Here is a 24,944-nt window from a genome sequence, read left to right as displayed (position 1 = left end):
CTCCTCGCCGCCGCCGCCGCCGCCGCCACTGCCTCCAGACATGCCTGGCAACACGCCAAAGCCCGACACCCACAGCGGGTCGAGCTCCTTCGCGACCTTTCTGATCATTGGGCGTGAGTATAATCAATCCGCATAGCAATTTCCATCCATCTCTCTCCCATTTCCATGGAACCTGATCGTTAGTACCGTTCTCTAATCCGTGCGCCTCGTTGTGTCCACCACCAACAGCGACCTGCTTCTTCCTCGGCATCATCTTCTCCCAGTTTCCCTACGACTTCCCGCTGCTATGGACCTCTGAGCCCGTCCCCGCGGCCTTCCTCGACCAGCTCGAGGTGCACCTCAAGTTTGTGCACCAGTCGCCGCCCCTGATCGCGCGCATCCTGCACATCGCCATCGGCACCGGCTTCCTCGGCTTCTTCGTCAAGCTCTTCAAGCCCTCCGAGTCCAACATGCTCTTCGACGGCGCCTCCCTGGTCCTCTACCTCATTGGCGTCGGCATCTACATCGCCAACATCGTCAAGGGCCTGCGCACCATCAGCGCCGGCATCTGGAACGAGGAGGGCTTCGCCCAGACCGTCGACGGGCCCCTCACCGGCGAGGTCATCCTCGGCCGCGAGGACTCCCTCAAGGTCATGGCCGCCAGCAACACCATCCTCGCCCTCGTCCTCGTCGGCATCCTCGTCCTCCAGGCCGGCCAGTGGTATGCCGAGCGCAAGGACCGCGAGGAGCGCGAGGGCCTCGACAAGGCCGACGCCGTCCAGCAGCAACAGCAGCAGAAGGCGTCTGGCTCCCAGTCCAAGAAGAAGCAGTAGAGGGAGTGGTTAAAAACACGATTCGAATAGCCGCTGGCTCGGGCCTTCGTGGTATTTAGGCAGCAATGGGGCATATCATTGCGTTTTTCGCATTGCCCATATTGGATGTAGATTAACTATTGCCCCATAAGATGCCTTGTATATCAAATCTACGACAATTAATCAAGAGAAATCATGTCTTCGACTGTGTTGATTAGCACGTTGACAAGTGATGAGGGATGATTGCATATAAGTAATGTAAAGTCGTATACGATATATAATTATATACTCACTGCGTGAATAAATACTTGACGCTGTATGTACATAAGTGATCAGGGCCAAGCAAGCGAATGTCGAGGACACAAATACCCAGCATTTGGCCCCTTGATCCCGACCATACTCGCTCAACCTCATCATCAAAGGCATGTGCAAGAAAAGAGTAAACCCAACCAAACGCCTACATGCTTCCAGTGGTATCATAAATTTGCACTCCCATCCCCAACTCCTTTGGCCAAAGGAGGGGGGGATTACCCCCAAAAATCAAACGCCATGCAAATGCAACGAACATCCATACTGATGATGGATTGCTCCTGTCTCCCAATTCCTCTTTTATATGTTCACTATTCAATCAACTCCCGCCGCCCGCCTGGCGCTGGATAATCTCCCATGTCGTTTGCGGTCGCTTCCCGTCTCTGGATTCGGGCGCCGTCAGGTTTCTACCGGCGTTGTAGTTGTTGGCATGCTGTGGCGGCAGTGGCGGCATCGGCGGCCGCTGCTCCTCCTGAATCTGGTTCTCATACTCATCAGGGTAGTGGCTCTCGCGGCCGAGGTCCCTGTCTGCCGGCGAGGTGCTGCTCCTATCGTAGGTGTTTCCGTGCGTCAAGTACTGCCCGATACCATGCTCGAACGCGTGTTCTTCGAAGCTGTTGTCGCTCATCCGCTTCCCGTTTCCATTATGCAAGTCCAATCCTACGTTGATTGTCCCACGTCCCGGGGCCAACATGCCGTCTGGTGACACCTCGCGGCTACCTTGCTTCAGGGGCGGCGGCTCGGCCGAGATGTGGCGGCTCCGGGCATCGCTCTCCCACGTCCCCGTACTGCTCCTGGAAATAAACGGATTCTCGCTCGGGTGCGGGGGCACCTGGCGATGATGCGTTGGCTGGAATGCCCCCTGGGCTTGCGACATGGGCGTAGAGCGGTTGCTCAAAGTGTTTTGCGCGATGGACTCGTCGTACCATTGGTGGCCCTGCACCGTCGTGCCCAGAGGTTTGCTGATGTGGATGCCCCGAGGGCCCTGGTATTGGGGCTGGCCTCTGCAATGGAACTCCGAGTTCCGGTGATTCGAGGAGCTGGTGTTACGTCCAGATGCGATACTTCTGTTATCGCTGGCACCTTTTTGTTGTTGACGGCGTCTATAGAACAAAAAGCCGACAATGATGGCGCTCAAGCCAAGTATGCCTCCTATTACTCCACCGATCACAGCGCCGGTGGGAAACGTGCCAGGAGCTTCCGGCTTGGTCCCAGATGCCGGCGCTGCTGTGGCGATGGTGCTCGGAGAGGTACCCGAAGTCGCAGATGCGGGCGGCTTTGACGTGGGCGAGGGCACGGGGGACTTGGGCGCCCCTATCGATGTCGGGGCCGGCTTTGCTCCCTGGGGTTTCTTGCTCTGGTCCTTATCCATGATGCAGTTCCCATCGTCCCCACACGAATAGCCAAAGGGGCAGCAGTTGCTCCCGCACGACGGCAGCTTCCCATTAAGGACTGTCGTCTTGACTTGGGCATTTGGGTTCGAAGCTGGATCCTGCAGCTTCAGGTCGCAGACGATGGGCGCAATGACGTTGCAACCGTCCGGGCCGCTGGGACAGCACAGTACTGTGGTTTGTCCCGCCAAGGCGATACAAGTAGACTGCTTATCGCAACAAAAGTTGCCCGGCAGCCCAGCTTGCGTACACTTGGCCAAGTTGCCGCTGCCGCAAGTGTCGGCTCTCTCGAAGATCGGATTCGGCGATATAGACATGGCGTTGGTTGCAGCGATGCCGAGCATCGCTACGAGCGAGCAGGCCTGCAGCACACCTCGTATCCTTCTCATGTTTATATAGTTTTATATGTGTGCGTATTTGTGTTTGTATGTGTGTGCTCAACACGGATCCGCGGATGCTGGTGAAGAATGGAGCTGCTCAAGGCCTCGAAAACTGGAGGCCGTTCCGAGATACAAGGTGTATAGATATCTTGGCGAAGCACAAGGACGGTAAGGTCCGAGTCGAAGTTGTTAGAACTGGCTGGTTTATGGCAGTAAAGGGTTTTGTGGTTTTCTTCTACAAGGGGAAGGGTAGGTGGTTCGGGGTTTCTTCAAAGAGCAAGGGGGTAGTGGGTGACGGGTTGTATAGATATTATGGAACAACGGCAAGCAGGCGAGTCACGGCTAGACAAGACCATAAAAGCGATTGTTCTTGAGTCCAAGGGTGTAAGAGAAAGAGACGGAAGACAAAGAAAGGAGCCTGCAAAGTCACGACAAGGGCACAAGATAGAGAGAGAGAAGGGCCAGGTCGAACGACGGAGCGTGATCTTGGGACGTCTTTGTTTCGACCCAGGCCCGTCATTGTCCGGTCAGTTTTGCTGAATCATCGATGAAGCTCCGTCAACTCAGGTGACTCGGGTAAGACTTGGACATGGACTTGGAACTTGGGCAGCAGAGAGCTATTCTTGTCCAACGAAACGAAAGAGAAATCCGAGAAGCAGACGGAGAGAAGGCAGAGGCGCCCTCCAATGGCTGGGACGGGATCTCTTGATTTTGCATCGCCCATGCCAAGCTAGGTGCAGATTGTGGATGGCCTCGGCAGGTCGGTCCCATTTCCCAGTCACTTGCGCTCTTGCAGACCAGTGCGACTGGACTGAGGCAGCCCGAGTCGGGAAAAGATGGGCGACGTACAGAACGGGAGGCCATCGCGAAGCGCCCACGCGCAGCGGCAAGAGACGATGTCGGGAGATGTAGTGGTTGAGAGGCCATCCAGCGGCCAGGCAGGTGTTTCGAGATTGGCGCCAGCTGCTTTGGTTGATTGGCTGGGAGCGTTTGCAGCATTCTAGTCGAACCCTCCCGCCTTACCTAAACAAGCAGGGAACTGGACCTGGGCTAATTAGCCCTCAATCTTCAACCGCACTGGCTGCTGGCTGACTGGATTAGGCATGCCGCCGTATACCTCCCCTCAGCTTAATCTACATGCAGGTATATTGTGCACAGCAATTCCTGTCCAAGGGGTCCATTCTTGCGGTTCCCGTCGGGCCCAAGGTGAGACCGCCCACCGCCCATTGCCTTTGGTTTCTCGAAGAGCCTGGCAAGCCGGTTTGCCGGTGTCGACCTTTTCACTGCCCACTAGATTAGGCCTCTATAGGGCGATGGATCGTGTTAACTTAAGCTCGCCAGGGATTACGGAGGCCACCCACAAGACGTCATTCCCATCTGGCAAACTTTTTGATCCATATGTAGGCGCGAAAGGGAGAGGGGGGGAAAAATGATGCATTGATCACTATCGCACACCTACGCAGACCGCCGCCACAAAAAACCTGCAGGACGGCGGCGTAGAATCTTCAGCCATTTCATGCGTCCCGTGATCGAACTCTGGGGTACAGCTATCAATATCGCCCGCCTTCCCTACATATAGAGGTACGGCACAGGCTGTACCTACTTCACCTAACTCGAAGCAGGTAACACATCGGCAGGTCGGTGGGGAAGCGAAACGGCACACCATACCTTGACGCACACACGGGCGGGCGGGCAAGCACTTGCACTGCCTGCTTGTGATCATCAGCGTCGCCTAACCTTGCCCGACCGCTCACTTGGGCTCTCACCGACTTCCCATCTCGACGTCGTGAAAGCAAGTAAGTGGTTCACCATAGCAGGATTTTTTTTTTTTTAACAGTCACAAGTGAGGATCCGTCGTTGGCGTTACCACATGACTTGGACTCTGAATAACCCTGGGCCTCCACCTGCCCGGCAATCACCACTTCTGAGGCTTGATTCGCCGCCACCCTCTTCTCTGCCCTGGGTTCGGACCCGATCAAAAATGCACCGAGGCGGGCCGTCGCGACTCCAGTCTACATACAACTGAACTGGTCTGGACCGAATTGAACTGAACCCTTGGCTCTCGTATCGGTGGCGTCCAAGGAAAAATGAGTCACAATTGCTTGTCGAGATGTGGTCAAGTTGCTAGGTATCTTTTTTGAAAAATTGGGTATATTGTAGTGTTATTACATAATTTTTCCGTCTCGGAGTCGCAACTCGACGAGATGACTAGCTTCAAATTTGCTATACTTCTACTATAGCAGAGAGCGGGAGCTATCGAAGCGGAGCTTCCCTTCAGTAAAATACCCCCTTCCTAGGGGCCACAGAGATATACCAGGGCCCTCATCCAGACCATATGCTCTTGATTCCCGAAAATGGCTAGACTATATAGCCCACAAAAAAACTCCTGTCCCTAATGCAATGCCGTGGTATCTTGAGTGAAAGGTAGAGAGAATAAACGATCCTCAAAGTGTGTATGTGTGTGTGTGTGTGTGTGTGTGTGTGTGGAAGAGAGATCGTGAACAGCAAAGTGGAGAAAATCGGCCGTCTCCTCGTAACCCGTAGCAATGACTATTCCCGCCCATCGTGACAGCGCCCAGCTCAGCTGCTCACGGAAAAGATCCCAGTCCGTAGTGTCGTCGCTCCATATAGATGAATCCCCATAGTGTGCCTTGCGGCATCCTCTCTCTAAGAGTGCTGTAGAGGTCGTAATTAAGTAGTGAAAAAGAATGGAAGGTGGTTTGGCGTCCGAAGAGGGGTTGCGTGCAGGCCCTGTCGCCCCATTATCCCCTTCAAGCCCAGCTGTGAAGATAGAGATGATGGCGCGGCTAGATCAGCAGGTAGTCCCACTGCTTCATCTGCATGGTATCTCTCCAGGAGATGTAGGGGATTTCGGTAGATCCGGTCGCACTGGGGCTGGCCGCAAAGCTGTCTGCCTGATGCCAGACGTCCCGGAGGAGAGTGGTCACGCCACCAAAGCTGCCGTAGTTGACAATATCCCCGATCTGTGCGATGCGCTCCTCGAAGAGCTGTCGGAACGACGAGTTGGGAAGGCTGACGGATCCGCCGACCAAGTACACCCATGCCAGGCTGCGGTCAAAACCGCCTGCGCCAGAGGGGATGTGTTGGAGGACATTGGTCAGTTTCTCGACCAAGCCGACGCAGCTAGCCTGGCTGGGGGAGAAGCCGGGAACCAAGCTGCAGAGGTAGATTCGAGCAGTCAAACGGAAAGCGCTGCTGATGTTGCGGCTCAGTTGCCTGGGGCTCAGCGATCCGTTGGCGTTGAAGGCCATCTTGGGCTCGATGTCGCCCACTTCGGTCAGGCTAATCTGCTCGCCAAGGGACGAGACGTGCTGGCAGAGGGTCATGTCGTCCATTCCGTCGCGCTTGAGCGCCTCCAAGCAGGCAATCTCGGAGATGAGGTACATCACTCGGTCGTCGCAGCCCATGAGCTCTCGAAGCCCAAGGGAAGAGTTGGTCGAGGAGAGGTGCTTGTCGCGGTAGGTGTGCGCAAATGTCGGCGCACGTCCTTGCATAGTAGCTCCCAAGATGTCGATCCATGCTGTCAGGGTCATGTTGAACGGTGTCTGGGCAAGCGGCTCAATGGGGTCTGAAACCAGGCGGGGCAGGTCGAGCTTGGCGACGAGAGACTTGACAGCCTCAAAGTGCTGGTGCCATGGGATGTCGGGAAGACCGTCGTCGTAGCGCCCGACGCTGCACTGGAAGAAAATGAGACCAAGGGTCGCCTCGAGGATCTGCTGGTGGTTCTCGTCCTGGTTGAGGGCAGCGCAGAGCGCCATGATGGTGGCTTGTCGGTGGCGCATGATGTCGTTGTCAATGTCATCCGACTGGATGTTCACGGTGGCCTTGTAGTGCTGCGCAGCAACCATCAGGCAACAGTGGAGGTATGCCTTGTTGTTTTGAAGCGCAGGCAGGATCAGACCAGATCCTACTGATCCGTGCTGGTTGGTCTCGATGATGGGGAAGATGGTGGGCAGGACGAACTGGACGAAGTGGTCCAGCAAGCGCTGGTCACCCTCGTCTAATTCGATGTCTACTTGGCCGTTGTTTGTCGCAGAGCCGTGGGAGAAGTCAAAGAAATTTGGGTTGAGGTTCTCCTCCGTGAGTGATTCTCTCCGCTCTTGGTAGATTTGCTCGGTCCATTCGCCACCCAGGGGGTAAGAGGGTAGGATCGTCCCAGGAGGCGGCGGCGTGTGATACGTGCTGAAGGTAGAGATGGTTGACTCCCGCAGGGTTGGCACGTCATTGACAAACATTTGCCGTTCCGTCTTTACGTCAATCTCGTAAGGCGACATGGAGAACATCATGTCCGGATGTTGGTGTATTTGAGGGGTATAAGAGCCATAGTCCGAGATATTCGAGATATTCGGAGGGCTGTTGAAGTTGAAGGAGAAGTGTGAATCGATTGAGGCCGATCTTGTGCGGTCCAAGGGATCGGAGAATGTGGCCGAAGTAGGAAGGGAATGGGAGAGACCGGGCGGAGAGCTAACGGAAGTCTGGATAGTGGCATGCGAGGCCTTCTCTGATAGCTTCTTCCGCTTGATGATCATCTTGATGTCGTCCTTGTGTTGTCTTCGCGCCTCGTTGTTACTCCACCACATGGGCCTCTTGTACTCGCAGACGAGACCGAGGTGTTTGCATGCCGTGCACATGGGCGTGCCCTCGTCACACTTCTTGCGCCGTAATCTGCAAGTGTAGCAGCCTATTCATTGACTATGTGTTAGTCTCGTATGTGCATTCTCAGGCTGTTCACTTACACCGGCTTGTTCATAAGTCGGTATAGTGAAGCTAGCCATGTGGTGTGTAAGTTAAAAACGAGAAAAGAGACACGGACCTGTTCTTGACCGGCGGTGCATCTGTGTCTTTGCCTTTTGGGTTGCATTGTTGTTGTTGTTGTTGTTGTTGTTAGAGGTCTTTGAAGTTGCCTTCGTCTTGGTTGGCTGTGCGACTGCCATGTTGACGCCTGCTGGTGTTGCTGCTCCTCTCATGAGGCCTTCTCTGGAGTTGGGGGGTAGAGATGACATTTGTATTATAAGTCAGGACGAACAGAAGTACCTGCGTCTTGGAAGGTGTGATGTGGGGGCCTCGGTGTTGGGGTCCTCTTGCCGAGTCGAGCAGGGGGGTCCAGATTCGAACCAGGGAGTGTGGTAAGGATACTCTCCAGGGACCTCTTTTAGTTCTTTGCGTGGTAAGTTTTCTTAGTTCGGCTGTCCAAAAGCCCCGGAGCAGATCTCGAGTGGAAATGAAGGCGGGCAAGCCCAGCCAGTGTGATGAAAATGGGGGTAAAAAAAAGATTAGATTATGCCTCGTCGAATGAGTGACAGGATCCAAGCAAGTCCAGCTTGCCTTTCACGTTTGAGAGGTATTGGTGATGGAGAGAGGATTAGGGGGGGGGGATGGCGGAGGGAAGAGGGAGGATGGTGATTTCGGGATTGGGACGACACTGGAATCTTCTGCTCTTCACTTCCTTCATCAGCTACACTGGACGGCCTGGCGGTGGAAGACTTATATCGTGGCCTCGTCTTCGTTGACCACATCGGCTTGCATCACGAACCACAAGTCCTGTTCTATTTTTGACACATTGAGCGAAAAGGACTAATTCCCAAATTAGCCCAATATTCTGCAGGCCTAATTAGCAACACATGCATACACATCCGTCAGTGTCGACTACCCAACTGGGATAGGACAAGGTGACATGAGCCAGGTATGCGCCCAGAGGTGCCAATGAGGTTGGACTTTCAAGAGCCATGCCATGGGACCCGCAGATAGTGTGGGTGCACTAGCCAACCACCCCGGCTGAGAATAGCAATCCATCTCGGACAAAGTCTTTGTACCGTGGGTGGGTGGCACTACGGAAGCACGCTGCTGCAAGGACAGACAGGGATAGGTGCAGGGGGGTCTGCCAGGATGTCGAGCAACTATGTAGACCTGTAAAAGTGACCAGCTTTGGTTTTCTGTGGCTGACCACCTCGCTCGTTAGAGCAAGGCAGCCCGCTCGACCGGCCGTTGATGCATCATGCAGTCCCCAGGATGTCATATTCGACCAACAGCCAAGCAACACCTGTAGGCTTGTTAGTGAGCACATACAGCAGGTGTACTCGCAAGCCCTGACCTCACTTACCCCAGTGATACCTGACCTTCATCTGCCCGCTCTTGCAGTGCAGAGGCCGGGGGCCCATAGTAGTAGGGAGCCCATAGGGAATTCTCGGTTTACTGGAAAAGGCACACAAGGGTAGATGCTGATCCCAAATACCGGGCGGGGGCGCAAATATCGGCCACGAAGTGACTACCACAGCACGAAGCGGTTTGGATGTCTCGCTTCAACTGTCAAGTCCTCTCCGTTACGCTTGAGTCTTGGAGCTACCGTAGCTTCTTGCTTGCCCGGGACTAGTTACCTAGCAGCTGCCATAAGGTGTTCGTAAGCCAAGCACCCAGCCGGCGGCACGAATAGAGCCACGAGTACGTTCGTAGACGACCCCACATCCGTCTCTCGGAAGTGTGCGTGCCACCATGGAGTCTGAGCTCGGCGAGATACAGATGCTATGTACCATGTACATACATTACATATCCTGGGTAAAAAACCCCTTGCACCGATCACAGCGTATGTATGCCCACAGCACGGACCTGGACTGTGCTCGCGAAGCTGCATGTCAGACTCTTTCCCAGCACGCACTCTGGAGGTAGCTTGGTGCTTGGTTCTGCTTGGTATGTAGTAGGTAGTAGGTAGTAAGGCAGTAAGTACTGTAGTATGCTGCATGCTATACTGTAGGTCCCACATATTAGCGTTGATTTCTGTTTCCGGCTAACATGTCGTGATGCCTTGTCACACTGGTTCTCCGAGAATTCATTCACGCCCAAAGTCGGGAAAGTGGAGCGGACGGAACCAGGCGCTGATCATCGCTCACGACATCCTTCAGCAGGTGGGATGCATCGGCAAAACCAAGTTCCTAGGAAAGAAAAACTTCGGGCAAACACGTGCCGAGCTTGCTTTTCTCACGCCTGACTGAACCTGGGTTTTGTTGAGCCTGGTCAGTGGCTCCTGGCTCTGGAACACACACACAGCGCACTTTGTGGAATGGCCCTGCGCAACATGCTAGCTTGGCCAATAGCACCCCGTCGCGCAGAATCAGCGACGGTATTGGCTACTGGAGCAGCCAGTCATTTCTCGCCCACGATTACTTGCAATCCCCTGCTCGGCCATCAGATCAGGCATGTAACGTGGTCGTGGTACATGCAGTGCTGTACGTGTAGAGTCAATACGACTTGTCACCGAAGCGAGAACGTACATACGCAGTGGTACATACAATGAATGGGGATGGGAGGGGAGAGGGCAGAGTGGCTGCCTTTTTCCCTCTGTCCCTCTTTCCCCTCTGTTACTCAGTCCCCTGGCTTTGCCATGTAGCGTCGCTGATTCGACGTTGTGTGATATTGGTAGGTGCATTAGCGCCCTCGGCGGGACCAACCGATTAGCATCTGTGATGAAGAAGCGACTTGAGAGCTCAGATTGGCTCGCCGGCGGGAGCTAGAGAAGAACGAGCAAGGGAGCTGGGGCCAGCTGGGGATAAACTTGGACGAATCTGAATGCAGAGACGGGAAGGACACGGCTAGTGCAGATGGCTAGCCCCTGGAGCTCGAGCGGAGCTTGTCTGTAGGGAGCGGAGACGGATGGGAATCATGGGATGGGGCCTGGTGGAAAACCGGTTGTACTGCGGTACAGCCAGAGCCATGGGCAGAGAAGAGCGAGCGAAAATGAGAGGGGGCAGGTTGAGAGCGAAGAAGCCTTTGGCATCAAGCAGCAAGCAGCAAGGGAGAAACCAAGCAGTGGGCAGACAAGGTACGTTGTATGCAGTATGCCAAGCACGCAGGCCTGCCTTGTCTCTGCCTGCCTGTCCAGGGTTCAAGACGATCCCCCCCATATTTGCTGTTCTTTCCGTTGGCTTCCTGTGCTGCTGTGGAAATGTGACTGATGCAGGTGAGATAGGGCACATCGTATGCAAGACGACTGAGTACAACCTCAGGGCCTCAAGGACGGGCAAGTGCTCAGAAAGTCCCTTCGCTGCCCACCTGATATGCCGGCTGGCCCCCAAGCGAGCAAATTAGCAACCATTTTCTAAATTTAACCCAGGTTCCCAATCTTTAACGTCAATACAATGTGGGCTAATAATCTCGGCCACCACAGCACACACACTCACACCCACACCGACTCGACAGAGCAAGCTTGGCGGCAAGAAACCACACCTTGGTCTGCAGCTAATTAGCCCCCGAGCCTACCGTCATCATTGTGGGCTAATTATGGCCCTCTCAATGGCAACCTGGGCTAAATCGGTCGGTAGTACGTTATACAACATCATGTACTTACGTGCCATCCTACAGCAGCTTGCATGTATTGACCGGCCGAATACAGCCCGGTACTTTGCCAGCGCCCTCTGCATTGATGAGGTCCAATGCACGATTTTTGGTCAAGACACTCCGGTCATGTGCTCAACAACGGCTTGTGAATCATTCGTTGACCGCCTCTAGGGATACAGATATACCACCTGTGGCGCAAAGCACACGAGGAGGAAGGGAGACGGGTAGACGAGGTTCGGCAAGTCTGTCCGGCTTCCATGGTTTCCTACACGGCCGGCCGAAATGTATCAATCTTGACAACAGCGATAGCAGTAGCAGAGTTCGACGCCAGGCATGTTGGCCAAGCAACTCAAGCAACCCCAATGCCCACTACCATACTATGGTGAGTGAGTGAATGGGTGTGTGAATCCCACCACACACATGCTGCCTGGGTAGGTTGATAATCAGAGCAGCCCACCGTCCAGATGACGGACCGGGAACCAAGGACAGCAGGATGCAAATCATCATAAGCAGGGCTGGCCTGGATCCTTGTTGTGGTCCGTGTTTCCGAGCAGCACTCAACCTCCCCGTCCCTGCAGGCCCCCCCCCCCCCAGGAGGAAAACCCTGGCTCGGTCACAAATGACAAGTGGAGATTGTTGCCGAGTAGAGGTGGGTGATACGTTGTAGAAAGCAAGAATGCTACCTTTCGGTACCTAAAGCTATGCGGGTGCCCAACCCGCTCATGCCATACATCTGCTTGCCATTGTTGATCACGGATCTATCTTGCGGCGCATTGTTCGACTCTTGTCACGACTTCTGCGATTGGTGACCGCTAAAGCAGTCGGCGAGAATTCCATCACTCTTTTTAAATGAAGTCACATAACATGACCTGTATTGGAAATTGGACAAAGCATGCTGTGTCCGGCGCAGTTCGAGGGTCCGCGTTCGCAGGGAATCCTCGCCCTAGAATAGGGCCATTCGCCCCTTCGCATCCCATTGGGCAATGCCTGTAATTCGGGTAGGCCAGGGGCCAGACCATGACCGCCAGTAGGCTCACCCTGCCGAGACAGTGCCAGAGCGCGGGAAGGCAGTCCGAGAGTCTAAGTTCATCTAGGTGCGTGAGACAGAGACAGATGTGGCATCGCGAGTCCATCCCAAGCATCAGGGCCATATTCACGTGTCCTGGGCCGGCGTAGCTGAGCTGAGGGGAACCCCGTCAGCCCGCCGGATACAGTCGGTGACTGGTCCTCAGCTAAGATCGGTCCCGGACGTTCCCCCGTAAGGAAAAAGGAAGGGGAGAGCAGACGGTGAAGGATAATGACGTTCGGGTTACGATACAGTAAGATCATTCCTTCTCCAGTCGCGGTCGGTGTACTGTCGGTAGCGGAGGCGGACGAGCAGCCTCGAAACCCTGCTACTGCCACCACTTATCGTCCTCCAGTATATGTAATAGCAATCAATGCGCGGAATGGGGTTGAATATGCAAGGCGGGAATCACATCTTGTCTCTTGCAGGGCTCGAGGTAGCAGTTGCGAAAGTGCCAAACTCGACTCGGACAGGGAGACAGGGACTCGTGCTTTAGCTTGTTCTGCTAGATCAGACGACGAGTAGTCCTGTCAATAGAACCGTTTAGCGTTGAGGGATTTCCATGTCAATCTTGCATGATATGGGAAAACGAGATATGGACTTTTGGGGCACTACGACGACGACTACGACTGTACGTAGTAAGTATGCAGAGACTTTCACAGGGTCCCCGAAAATGAGATTCCCCTCGTCCGTTTTGCGACGACTAGTTCCATCTAGAGTCACATTGACGGGCTTCGCGCGACAACCCTAATGCACAGAACTGATCCGTTGCTAACGGCCCGTTCATGATCCTTCTGCTTTAAACCGTCGCTGCTAAGTATGTAGTAGTAGTAGTAGTAGTAGTAGTAGTAGTAGTAGGAACGACTAGGCCGGACCGAACCAGGCCGTGGTAGCTCGCAAAGCTAGCACCTCAGCTAGCATTATCACTTACAGAGGCTACTACTATACTGTAGGGGTCTGGGAGTGGCTACATAGTCCGATGTCACGGGTAGCATCATGCGAGGCAGAGGATGCGAGGAACGAGGATCACACTGATCATATGCTACTAGCTTGCAAACCGACGGGGAAGAGCCAATAGCAGCGAACCCTAGAGGTAGCGCTGTGTCGCCCCCCCCCCCTTTGAGAAATGTATGCGGTCAGCACTCAAGAAGTGCATCCTGCCAAATGATTGGTGGGGGCTGGGTTGGACCCCTGCCCTTCTAGCTCTCGATTAACATGAGGAACAGAAAAAAAATTACTGAAAATGGAGTGGCCTTGGTTGGCCCGTTAAGACTCGGATTCGGTGCTATCACTCCCCAGAGACCGACATTAACCCCAAGCTACAGGCTTTTTTAGCAGCTTCTCTGTCGAAGACAACAGGACGGCCCGCTCCTCAACGGTCCCTCTATGGGGCTCCATCGTCGACACCGGCAAAAAAGGCAAGGAGAAAAAAAAAAAAAAAAAAAAAAAACAAGGCTCACGATTCAAGTTTTGGGCCCTCACCGCTAAGTCTCGTGACTCACAGCCAGCTGTATCACTGGGCGAGGAGGAGCCGGAATCAAGACACTGTCGGCCAACGGCATCTGGCGAGAGGAGCTGATCGCCTTACTTGCTGGGGGTTACTGGGTTACTGGGTTACTGGGGGAGGGGATTCGTCGTCAACTTGTAGTCCACACCACAGCCACAGGCAGGCCCCTCTGGTTACGAGTGCCACACATGGACGATAGGCAATGGGAGTCTGGAAGTCTTTCAGAAAGTCTTTGCTCTTTCGAGTGGACGGGTGCGTGACTAGGCACCCTGGTCGGCATGGCCAAGCGCTTAGACGGCTATTTCTGGGGTGATTCCGTGCTACCTGCCCAATCACACAGCGCGCCTAGGCTTCTGCACCACCTCCACCCCATAGAGCTCCCCGACTTGCCAACCAACCAGCCACTCTTTGCGAGCCCAGTGCCGCTGCATCTAGCGGCCGTTTGCTTCTTCCCAACACTCGCTCCTCGCTTCTCGCTCCTCGCAGAGTAGCAAGCTCGACAATGCTATTCTTAGCGAATGAGGAGCTGGCTCAGGCCCGGAACCCTGCCAGATCGCCTGGAACCACCCAAGTAAACTGGCCCCCTCGTCGTACCATGCAGTGCTGCAGATGGTCTTCTTGTGAACTGTGCTCTCGGGACACAGCGAGGAAACAAATCACATTGTCCCATTATCCGACCTTGAAAGCATTGCCTCCCACGTTATTGCAACGTGCTGTTGTGCGTGCCTCGTCGCCTGCTGCTGTGTACCGTACCGCTGTAAAGCTCAAAGCCCAAAGCCCAAAGTCCCCCAGTTTGATACATATACTATCCGCAACTTGCCGTCCGTGTTCCCCAAAGCCCCTCTTTCCTCTCTTTGCGACGTCCACTCTATCTCTCGACTATACCCGGGTTTTTGTTTCCTTTTCGTCTTTTCTTATCCCGTATATCATCGATTCTAGAACATAGTAGTAAAGCCGGCAACGGCCTGATACCAAAAAAGCGTACGCTCTGCGCAACACCCAGGGTTTATAGCAAGCAAATATGGTGAGTGAACCCAGGACCGGATCGCGACTCGCCGCCTTCTCTTTACTGATACCGGATATTCTCCCAAAGTATACACAATCTTACATGGCCAGCGAGCAATCGCGGCGGGAGATGCAACAAAAAACCCGCCTACACGATTCCTTCTTCGGTCTAAAGGGCCCAGAGCCAAGGCCGAGTTCAATAGCCACCGAGATTGTAGACACAGACTGGGACGAAGACGATGATATAATCAGCGAGAATGAAGAAGACGATGGAAACAACTCACCCAGACTCAGCCTGAACTCTGTAAGAAGACCTGCTCTTTCGGGTTTCGGGGTTTTGTTTACTGACCCCCCGCCTCTTTCCAGTCGGGTCAGCAAAGTGTGACGACACTGTCGTCTTATGAGGAGGCACACACGCCCAGGACGAGCAGGACTCGCGAGGCGTATCCCATCGAATACGACCCGCTGAAGCCGGTTGAGGGACCTAGAGGCCCGCATCTGTTCCGCGCATCCTCGACGTCGTCCAATTCCTTTGAATACGAGGAGGCGCTCTCTCTTTCACCCATCACGCCAAGGGCACCCAAGCCCCTTGATGCGGATTCACGCTTTCACTACTACTCCCAGGAGCCGCTGCCGCCGCGGATGCGTAGCAGCCCGTTCCAGTTTACCCATGAAGAGCTGGACACGGAAAACCTGGCGTCCTGGCAGCCGGAGAAGGTGGCACAATGGATGCTCAATGCTGGCGTTGAGCCGCACATTGCAGAAAAGTTCATCGAAAACGACATTACGGGCGCGATCTTAATGACACTGAAATCGGAAGATCTGAAGGAGCTGGGTATCGGCTCGCTTGGCATCAGGATGAAGCTCTGGCACCATGTCTCGCAGCTACGGGGCATCCAGGAAAAGAGCTCTCGGCCAACCACGCCCATTGAGAACGAGGAGAGCAGAGAGGCCAAGAAAGAACGGAGAAGACTCGAGCGATGCGATTCCGCAGCAAAGCCCAGCCGCGGACATAGCAAGCGGCGCATGAACAGGCCATCGCACGAAGATATCATCTCACCGCTCGAGTCGGTGTCTATCGTGGGCATCGAACAAGTCATCCCCAAGCCTCACAAGTGCTCCAAGGGCGAGGCTTGCAAGACGTGGAGGAAACAGCAGCGCATGATCGACGAGTTCAAAAAGGAACACCCCTTCGCCGACAATATCGGCGGAGTCATTCTTGTTGCCGGAGACCCTGGTAACGCATCCATCGCAAAGGCCCTCAATCGGCCTTCTTCCACCGAGGCTCTGCGGCCCATGTCCGACGCTGTGCCTTCCGTGGTGGCATCGTCCGATGTCCTCGGACCTGGCGCCGGAGTCAGCCCCTTCCAGTACCTTCAGGAAGCAGCCCTCCGAAACGTCCAATCCCGAGACCCCCAGGACAACGTCCGGCAGTTCTTGGACTTCCAGCACCAAGAGGGCGGCGATGCCTCCCAAGGCGAGGTGCCCCCAACCCCTCCATTTGAGCTCTACTCCAGTACACAAGCACCACACGAGGGACTTCGCACCCTGCCCAAGCTTTCTATTCCCGGAAGGCAGACGGTGTCGAGGGCATCGCAGCGTGGACCGTCCCATCTCCAGCAATCATTCACCCCATATCGCATGGAGAGGGCCGAGGCTCTTTCGCCTGAGCTGCAAACACCAGTCGCTCCTTATCGATTCGGCACCCCTTGCTCAGAGATGGATATCCCAGTCACAGCCGTCCCGTTAGGACCGGTCGCGCGAGATGCGTCACAGTCAGTCCCACCCGACATGTCGTACAGGGCTGGTCCTTCAGTTCCCGTCCGAACCTTTTCGCGCGCATCTCGTAGACCATCCACCTTTCAAACCATGGCACCTCTCGAGGAAAACGCAGCGACCCCCGTTGCTCGCACCATGCCGCATCAGCAACAGCAACAGCACCAACCACCACAACAGACCAGCCCGACAAGGAGCTCGCCGAGGTCCCCGCAGAATTCGCCTCCCAGAGTCCCTTCTCGTCCCCAGCAGCCACTCCATGCCCCTCCCCGTGCGCAGTATCCCTGGTCGCCCCAACAGCGCTCCGCCTTCGAGCGCACCCTTTCGCCGCTGGGCCCCACCAGCCCGGAACCGACCGCGATCCGGGATGCCGAAGGCATCTCGTACCAGGGCCCCGTGCGGAAGCGCAAGACCAAGATGCTGCGACACGAGTGGCACGACCACTACGCGACGCTCAAGGGCACGCGGCTGGCGATTCATAAGGACGCCGAGACACGCCGGGCCAACACGCTCGAGTACATCGACATCGACGACTACGCCATCGCCTGCTCGTCGCTGGCCAGCACTTCCAAGCTCAACGCCGCCTTCAAGGCCATGAGCATCTCGCGCTCCAAGGACAGCAAGGACAACAAGGACGTTGCTGCCTTCGCCTTCCAGCTCATCCCCCAGGGCAAGGAGGCCCTCACCGCGCGCCTGCACAAGCGCGAGAGCAGCCTCGGGAGCAACAGCTCCGCCGCCGCCGCTCTGGCTGACGGCGTCAACGGGACGGGCAAGACCCACCACTTCGCCGTGCGCAGCCGCGACGAGCGCATCGACTGGATGCGGGAGCTTATGCTCGCCAAAGCGCTGAAGCAGAAGGGAGAGGGGTTTGAGATCAGTGTGAACGGAGCCATGATCTGAGATGGGGGAGATGAGAGGGAGAGAGATGATGATGATGAAACTGGAGACAGGAGCTACAGTGACGAACGATCGTAACGATGGGCGGATATCTGATTTCATCGCGGGTTTTGGGGTTGTTTTTTCTTATCCATTCTCTCAACTCTGCTTTTGCACTATACCACACAACCCGACTAGGTTTCTTCTTCTTCTTTTTCCTTTGCGGTCTGATTTACGGCTTTGGTACCGGGCATGACCATGATGCTGGGCAAAAGCACAAAACATTTACATACATTATATGATACCATTCTGAGCCAGTACTCGCTTTTCGATACTGGCAGAACAAGCAAGCAAGCGCAAGCATTCTTGGGGCTTTTATTTTAGCGAATTCAACTTGATTTTATTCTACACACGTGCGTTTTGTTTCCAGCCATGAACTTGATTTCTTCATCGCTGCAATTTAAGCACTACACTCGTTTCTAGCGATAATTACCAACAAGTAGTACCTACGTAGTCTGAATAATAGGAATTATAGCTATACCTCTAGCATGTCTAAAGTGAACATGGCACACTACCTACTACACAAGGGATTCTTATTCTAACCAAACCACAATGCCACCCAATATGCTTCCCTCATACCAGCCGTTAAGAGATCAACTGAGCAATATTTTTAACTTAACGTCAACTAGAGAATGCCAAACTTACGTGTAGACCAGCCTGTCCAGCCTTGATGGCCATTAGGCCAGCACATGAACGTTTTGGGCAGAATATAAGAAACGTCCTTGGCAGATAGACCTGAATATTCCGCTGCAACTAGCACTTATCTACACCATCAAGTGTCTCTCTACCTAGATAGCAGGGTATTTGAAATAAGCCGGATTCCGCAAAATTATGGCCGTGAGCTTTTGCCCCGGGAGGATATTGCTGGAGCCCAAAACCACAGAACTTCCTTCATTTTAGATAATGAGACACTTAACGGGCTGCGTAGGCCGAGCAGGACTTCAGGCTACTGATACTGCTACCTTTGCGCTGTAGAAGATGCCAATCAATACAACTCGGCTGTTCATAAGCCAATATGATCTAAGGCATACCACAATGGGTACAGTCTCAAACAAGGCGCCTACTGTTTACGTACAGGCATAGCTCTCTATCTAGACATGCTCTTGAAACTCGTGTAGAGACCGTTGACTACTTGACAAAAATTTGCCCGGAGTATGAAGCTTCCCTAAATCCCAGATAAATAATAACCGATTCGATTTCCATCCAGTAATGAATGAATAAAACCATTAAAGATCTCCATCATGATCTTTCTGACGGCTTCGCCGTACAGTACATGTCTGCATAACTCATGGTGGTTTCATTGAACTAGATTTGCCAGATAATACACATGTTACATATTTATCTATAACACAAGACCTCTACCGAGGTAGCTAGTTACCAGGATCGTATCTTACAGCCCAGATCCATTCCTGAAGAGATTTATTTTCCCCTTTAATTGAATTTTTATTTGGCTTCCTCTCGCCTCAACGACAACAACGCACCGAGAAGTCTAGCCTACGACGAGTATTGCTGTTTCTCGATCTGCGCGCGGTCGCTAACCTTGGTCCAGTCCACGGCGTTCCACCAGTTCTCGAGGTACTGTCTCTTGCCGGCCACGCCGTAGTCGCGGAGGTACACGTGCTCCCAGGTGCTGACGCACAGCAGGGGGATGACATCGATGCCGCCGGGCGCCGTCTTCTTCCAGCGCGAGCCGTTGGAGGCGCCGGCGCCGAGCTGCGTGCGGGCAATGTACTCCTCGGCGGCCCCCGACTTCTCCGTCGACGACGGGCCCTCGACCGTGTTCATGTCGAGGCCCTGGCGGCGCCAGTGGGCGGCGCTGTAGGGAGACCCCGCCAGGTAGGTGGCCAGCACGCGGTACTTGCTCGCCTTGGCGTCCTTGACGAGCCACACGAAGCCGGGGCCGAACATGGCCGAGGCCGTGATGAGCATCTCCCGCTGCAGCGTCTCGATGGAGCCGAACGAGTCCTCCAGGACCTTCTGCAGTCGCACGGACATGGGCTTCTCGTTTGGCGTCGAGTTCAGGCCACCGAAGAAGAAGTCGTTGTTGTGCAGCATGGAGGCGTAGTTGAAGGTCGGGGCGAAAGAAGGCTCTCGGGCGGTTTGCTGGAGGATCTGAAGCGTGGATTTCTGCTCCATCTCGGTACCTATAAGGAAGAAAGAACACGACCGTTTAGTGGGCTAATTGAGGCAGCATGACGACGCAGGGAGGCCTACCTCCGATGAGGGCATTCAGCTTGTCCACCAAGTGCTGCATGTTGTCGGTGTAGGCGAGGTGGAAGCCATCCTTGGATAAGAAGCCCGGGACGCCCACGGCGGCGCTGATTTGCGGAGTAGGCACAGAGTGAAGTGACCGCCGCGGCAGCAACGGCTGAGGCTGCGCAATGCGCACTCGAGGTATCCGCACTCTGGGCTTGAACATTGTGTCGGTGTTGGGAGGCGGCGGGGGGAGGGTGGTGTGTCGTCCTTCAATCTACAAGCGCTGGGTATTGAGTTCAAGAAGCTCGATGTCACTTTTTTTCAATTCGGAGACCCTTGCGCGAAACCGAATCGGGGGTACTTTGGTACTTGTAGCTAACTTAGAGCCTCGCATCAATTGCTCAAGTAGCTCCTCCTTCACAACTGGACAAAGACAGTCAATTGATCCATTTACAGGAGGTCGAATCACCAAGTCTGATCATGCATCTTGAACTATAATGTATTTCGAGATTTCTTTTATGACTCGGTAGGCTCTGGTGTTCCCCGTCGGGAAGCTATTCTATCGCAAAACGTGTGGCTTCAGTGTAGTTGTTCCTCCAGGTATAATGACCGTGATACTTTGATTGAGATCGCTTGGAACACTATGGGAATCTCGATTCGAATCTCTATACTTCCTGTTGGGCACGATAGTTGACTGTATATAGCCGCACACGTTTGAATATCACATTACGTTGCCTGGCATGCAAACATGATAGCATAGGTTAAAGTACTTTGCGGCGTAGCACCAATGAACCTACCACCTTGTACATACCTACCTAAGCTATGGCTCTCCTGTCCAACAGATTCGCACCAGGCATAAGCCTTATTGCTATTAGTGCATTGCGAGAGAACCAGCGGAGGGAGGGCCTGGCTTTTGTTGGGAATGCCTTACCTAACGGGCTACAGGAGAAACGTACGCGTGCAATTCAACACAGCGTGCTTACTCGTAGCAAAAGAACCCTCTACAAACAATACATATGTCTATTCCTACAGCACATCTCAAAAGTGATCAGTTCATCACGAGTTCGGATGGAGAGAGAGATATATATTTGATGATAATGACTTGACTCCCTCACTGCCATGGTAACCTTTCCCTATTTGATGCCCTTGCGCCAGGATATGCAAAAAACGTACAAGAACGAATAACCATACCACCAGTACCGGATATCCCCACCAACCACTGCCTACTTATCCAGCTCTCAGCCCTTTACCGGGTATCATCAGTCCTCCATTACCTTAAGCAATTCCAGTTCCCTTTTGACAATCCGCTCGAATTCCTCGCGATCCATCCCCGAAGCCCGACCCAGCATGTACAGGCTCTTCACACTGCGAGAGATGTGCTGCTGGACGCCAAAGTTCTCTGCCGCCGCCTCGAGCTTCTCGACCGACCCGTTGGAGCTCGCGCTAGACTCGGGTCGTGGGTGCACGAGGTTGGGATCCTCTACGGCCCTTGAAGTGAGCGATGGTGATTTCGGGGGTTCAGCAAGAGTCCAGGCGCCATTGGTCTCGTTCAGCTCTACCTCCTCGTCGCTGTACCCGCTATGTCGCTGCGGGATTGGTTTAGGTAAGGCGCTGGGTGGCGGTGTCAACTCTTGGAGGTTCGCTTCTTCGTCGGGGTCATGGCCGTCCATTGCCGGCTGCACCGAATCGTATTGAGCATAGTAATCGTCTTCGTCGGTCGTCGGGACCGTGCTTTGCGCAGCTTGCATCGGCATGGGGGCGGGAGACCCTTTGGCAGCTGGTGTACGAGCTGGCGTCGCATCGTATCTGGCCCAGTAATCATCGTCGTCGTCATCGTAATTTTCGTGTACTGCGACTTGAAGTGCGGCGCGTGGAGTCTGGGGTGCGGGTACGTCCTTCTTTGTGTGCGACTCCTTGAACTGCCGATCTGCCTCTGCGACACTCGAGACTCCGTTGAAGGAGGAGAAGGGCGAAGGGGCATCGGTGACGCCAACTTCACCGACTTTCCAGCCTTGGCTAGTCGGGTCGCCGCTGCAATAAACGAGTCGAAACGCCAACTCCATATCTTTAAGGGCAACAAGCGCCTGGAGGGTTTCCTCGTCCAGCCTTCGGTACTGCGTCTCGGCGTCGTAATCCCAGTCAATCTCGACCTCGCCGCTGACAGGATGCGCCTCGAGCCGGTCGCTCTTGGCAATCTCTGCCAGCTTAGCCGCCTTTGCGGGGTCGTAGCAGAGCAGGCGAATCCATGGTTCAGTACTCGACGGAGACAGAAGTTGCACTCGCTGTCTGAGAATGGGTGTTAAGAGGGGCAATACGCTCTCTGACACCTGCGTTGCGATGGCGGCCGGGGGAAGAGAGAGTAAGACAGGACCAACTACCTCGCGCAGGTCTGGGCTTTTAATGGCTGGTTCTGCCATATTGGCCTAAACTGAAGATGGAAAAGGAGTAGAGAACTGTCGTGGGCCAGAATGAGACAGACAGTTGCCTGGGTTGATTATAACGAGTATGGTCTCTGCGGACTCGACTTGCAACCAGGCGTCGACCTGATGTCACATGCAACTACCCTTAGTCGAATATGGAGGGCCACCTGACTACTGATTCTCAGGCGACGTATGGTGACGTTGCTTGTTCCTGCGGGCAACTTGGGGATTTCTCGAGAACAGGAGCAAAATGATCTTTGACGAGAATGATTGGAATATAAGAAGGGGGATAGAGCCGATGCAAAAGTAGTAATGCGACCCGTCTGTCCAGAAGAGATACCCAGGGTTCTGGAAACTAGGAGCGATTCAGACAGCGTATGGGCGCAAGTGGGCAGTGCCGCAGCGCCGATGTGCCCTCTAGCCAATAAGAGGCCTGTCTTCGGGCGAGTGGAAGTGCTGACGGGCGTGGCTAGGTTCCGTTCAGAGACGCGGAGTAATAGGTATTAGTACAGTGAGTGAAGCATGCAGGTCGAGGTGGGGCTATCGGGGTCGGGGACGAGGAAAGACGAAGTTCCAGAGGGGAAGAGAGATCCAGGGGAAGGAGGGCCGAGATCAGTCTTATGTCACTTCACTAAAATATAACGACATGACTGCATGTGCAAAGTCGTTCGCATTCGCATGTGTGCCTAGGTTACCTACCTAACAGACAGAGCAGAGCTTTGCAAGACAGTCTGGTAATTGCAGGTGGTCTGAGATGATATTCTTCCACGTGCGGCTGAACTATATAGGTATGGCACCTACCTAAGGTTGTATGGATGTCAGGTACTGTCAGTTATGTACATGGTGGTATAATATCCCCTACCGTTACCGTTTCACTTCCCTTGACGTGCTGCTGGACCCAAATTCAATTGCTGGAGGGGACAAGACAAAATAGCACAAAGTTAGGTAGCTTCGAGATTGGAAGATTCAGTGCGTAAACTACGTGGGGATAGATCCCTGGGGATCCCTGAGTACGGTACGTCACTACCCCAGCAATCGATGGCAGTCGACCGACGAAACAGCGTACCACGTAGGAGGTAGGTAGCAGTTTTCAGGGTGAGCAGGGATGGATTGGGGGGGGGGGTAGTTTATTGACGATGGGCGTGCTGCACTACACTGCGCTGCGCTGCGCTGAACTTGTTCGAACGGTGCCGAATTGAGCAGAGAGCAATCGATCTATGTGCTGCTAGTGCGGCACATACATGCTGCACTCAATATATCGCCGTGGCCAGATAGAAATTGCTGCTTGTTAGCTTATTCGGCATGTACGACGAACAGGTAGTAAGCTTTGCTCAAGGCCTGCGCGTCAGGTCCGAGATCAGAAGCCCTTATTCCCTTCACTGCAGTGATCAGCAGCCACGCTTAAATTAGATCACGGTCGAGAGTTTTCCATCTCATTCTACTCCAGCAGCCAGAACAATCTCGGCCACCTGTACCAATAAAGCCACCTCGTGACGGCGTTCGAGTCGGTTGAAAGACATTGCGACATCAACTTTCTTTACGCTTTGCTGCACTTGTCAACGTGATCAACAGCATCGACCAGCCACCGTCCGCCCTCGTCCGGGTTGAAAGGACAGTCGTGTGGGTGTATGTCGAAGAGCGGCCAACGTCTTCAAGATGAGGTGAGTCAGCAAGCTAGGGGAGAGAGTTGCGAGCCCAAACGTAGAGATCGCAAATAGATACACGGGACACCAACTACTAGTCTCTCTCTCTCCCCCCCGAATTTTCTTTATACTTCCCTCTCGCCCTTTAGATATCTCCCTCAACCTAAGCTTATCCAAAAATAACACAAATAGGGCACCCGATGGCAAGTCGTGACCGCCGGCGCCACGGCAGGCCTGATCTCGCGCTTCGTCATCGCGCCGCTGGACGTGGTCAAGATCCGGCTGCAGCTCCAGTCGCACTCGTTCTCCGACCCGCTCTCGCACTCGGGCCTGCCCAGCGGCTCGCCCATCTACAAGGGCACGCTCGCGACCCTGCGCCACATTCTGCGCCATGAGGGCGTCCCGGGCCTCTGGAAGGGCAACGTCCCGGCCGAGCTCATGTACGTCTCGTACGCCGCCGTGCAATTCACCTCGTACCGCTCCATCACCATGCTGATGCACCGCGCCTTCGGGGAGGACACTCTGCCCAAGGGCGTCGAGAGCTTCGTGTCCGGGGCCGCGGCCGGCGCCGCCGCCACCGCGACTACGTACCCGCTGGATCTGCTGCGCACGCGGTTCGCGGCCCAGGGCACAGAGCGCGTCTACACGGGTCTTTGGCGTGCGATCCGTGACATCCAGCGGGATGAGGGCATCAAGGGGTTCTTCCGCGGCATCGGGCCGGGCATCGCGCAGATCGTGCCGTATATGGGCCTCTTCTTCGCCATGTACGAGGGGCTCCGACGGCCTCTGGGAAATCTCGACCTCCCCTTCAGCAGCGGCGACGCTACGGCCGGCGTAGTTGCCAGCGTGGCGGCCAAGACGGGCGTTTTCCCCCTCGACCTCGTGCGGAAGCGGATTCAAGTGCAGGGCCCAACGCGTGTCCGTTACGTACACAAGAACATCCCACAGTACGAGTCCGGCATGGTCGCGGCTTTGCGGTCCATCGTCGCCAGAGAGGGCTTCAGAGGGTTGTATCGAGGCTTGACGGTCGGCCTTATCAAGGCAGCACCGGCAAGTGCGGTCACCATGTGGACGTATGAGCGAGTTCTACGTCTCATGATCGACAATGGACATCAGCATGAAGAAAAAATGTGATTAATAACGAAATAAAGTGCATCATGCTCAAATGGAGAGGC

General features: G+C 54.5%; 7 protein-coding genes across 7 annotated transcripts; 3 read left to right on the top strand and 4 right to left on the bottom strand.

The window, feature by feature from the left end:
- Positions 1–40: 40 nt before the first annotated feature.
- PG985_005975 (Shr3 amino acid permease chaperone) lies at positions 41–812 on the top strand (the record flags this gene model as incomplete). The annotated part of the gene is made up of 2 exons (XM_066825744.1): positions 41–113; positions 229–812. The coding sequence occupies 2 exons, from the start codon at positions 41–43 to the stop codon at positions 810–812; spliced, it is 657 nt and encodes a 218-aa protein (XP_066685351.1).
- Positions 813–1,419: 607 nt separating this feature from the next.
- PG985_005974 (uncharacterized protein) lies at positions 1,420–2,835 on the bottom strand (the record flags this gene model as incomplete). The annotated part of the gene is made up of 1 exon (XM_066825743.1): positions 1,420–2,835. One exon carries the CDS (start codon positions 2,833–2,835, stop codon positions 1,420–1,422), a length of 1,416 nt encoding a protein of 471 aa, XP_066685350.1.
- A 2,843-nt stretch (positions 2,836–5,678) lies between these two features.
- On the bottom strand, positions 5,679–7,826 carry PG985_005973 (Transcriptional regulatory protein pro1; the record flags this gene model as incomplete). Its single annotated transcript, XM_066825742.1, has 2 exons — positions 5,679–7,573; positions 7,706–7,826. The coding sequence occupies 2 exons, from the start codon at positions 7,824–7,826 to the stop codon at positions 5,679–5,681; spliced, it is 2,016 nt and encodes a 671-aa protein (XP_066685349.1).
- Positions 7,827–14,814: 6,988 nt separating this feature from the next.
- Positions 14,815–17,474, top strand: PG985_005972 (PH domain-containing protein; the record flags this gene model as incomplete). The annotated part of the gene is made up of 3 exons (XM_066825741.1): positions 14,815–14,817; positions 14,887–15,102; positions 15,165–17,474. The coding sequence occupies 3 exons, from the start codon at positions 14,815–14,817 to the stop codon at positions 17,472–17,474; spliced, it is 2,529 nt and encodes an 842-aa protein (XP_066685348.1).
- Positions 17,475–19,004: 1,530 nt separating this feature from the next.
- On the bottom strand, positions 19,005–19,929 carry PG985_005971 (mitochondrial 37S ribosomal protein mS42; the record flags this gene model as incomplete). Its single annotated transcript, XM_066825740.1, has 2 exons — positions 19,005–19,654; positions 19,725–19,929. 2 exons carry the CDS (start codon positions 19,927–19,929, stop codon positions 19,005–19,007), a joined length of 855 nt encoding a protein of 284 aa, XP_066685347.1.
- Positions 19,930–20,965: 1,036 nt separating this feature from the next.
- Positions 20,966–22,123, bottom strand: PG985_005970 (uncharacterized protein; the record flags this gene model as incomplete). Its single annotated transcript, XM_066825739.1, has 1 exon — positions 20,966–22,123. One exon carries the CDS (start codon positions 22,121–22,123, stop codon positions 20,966–20,968), a length of 1,158 nt encoding a protein of 385 aa, XP_066685346.1.
- Positions 22,124–23,754: 1,631 nt separating this feature from the next.
- PG985_005969 (mitochondrial thiamine pyrophosphate carrier 1) lies at positions 23,755–24,903 on the top strand (the record flags this gene model as incomplete). The annotated part of the gene is made up of 2 exons (XM_066825738.1): positions 23,755–23,787; positions 23,962–24,903. 2 exons carry the CDS (start codon positions 23,755–23,757, stop codon positions 24,901–24,903), a joined length of 975 nt encoding a protein of 324 aa, XP_066685345.1.
- Positions 24,904–24,944: the final 41 nt, after the last annotated feature.

Source organism: Apiospora marii, assembly GCF_038362585.1.
Source record: "Apiospora marii strain CBS 49790 chromosome Unknown utg000004l_segment0_segment0, whole genome shotgun sequence".
In the NCBI taxonomy this organism is placed as follows: domain Eukaryota; kingdom Fungi; phylum Ascomycota; class Sordariomycetes; order Amphisphaeriales; family Apiosporaceae; genus Apiospora; species Apiospora marii.
Note: the sequence above shows the minus strand (reverse complement) of the source record. Positions and strands in the feature narration are given on the sequence as shown.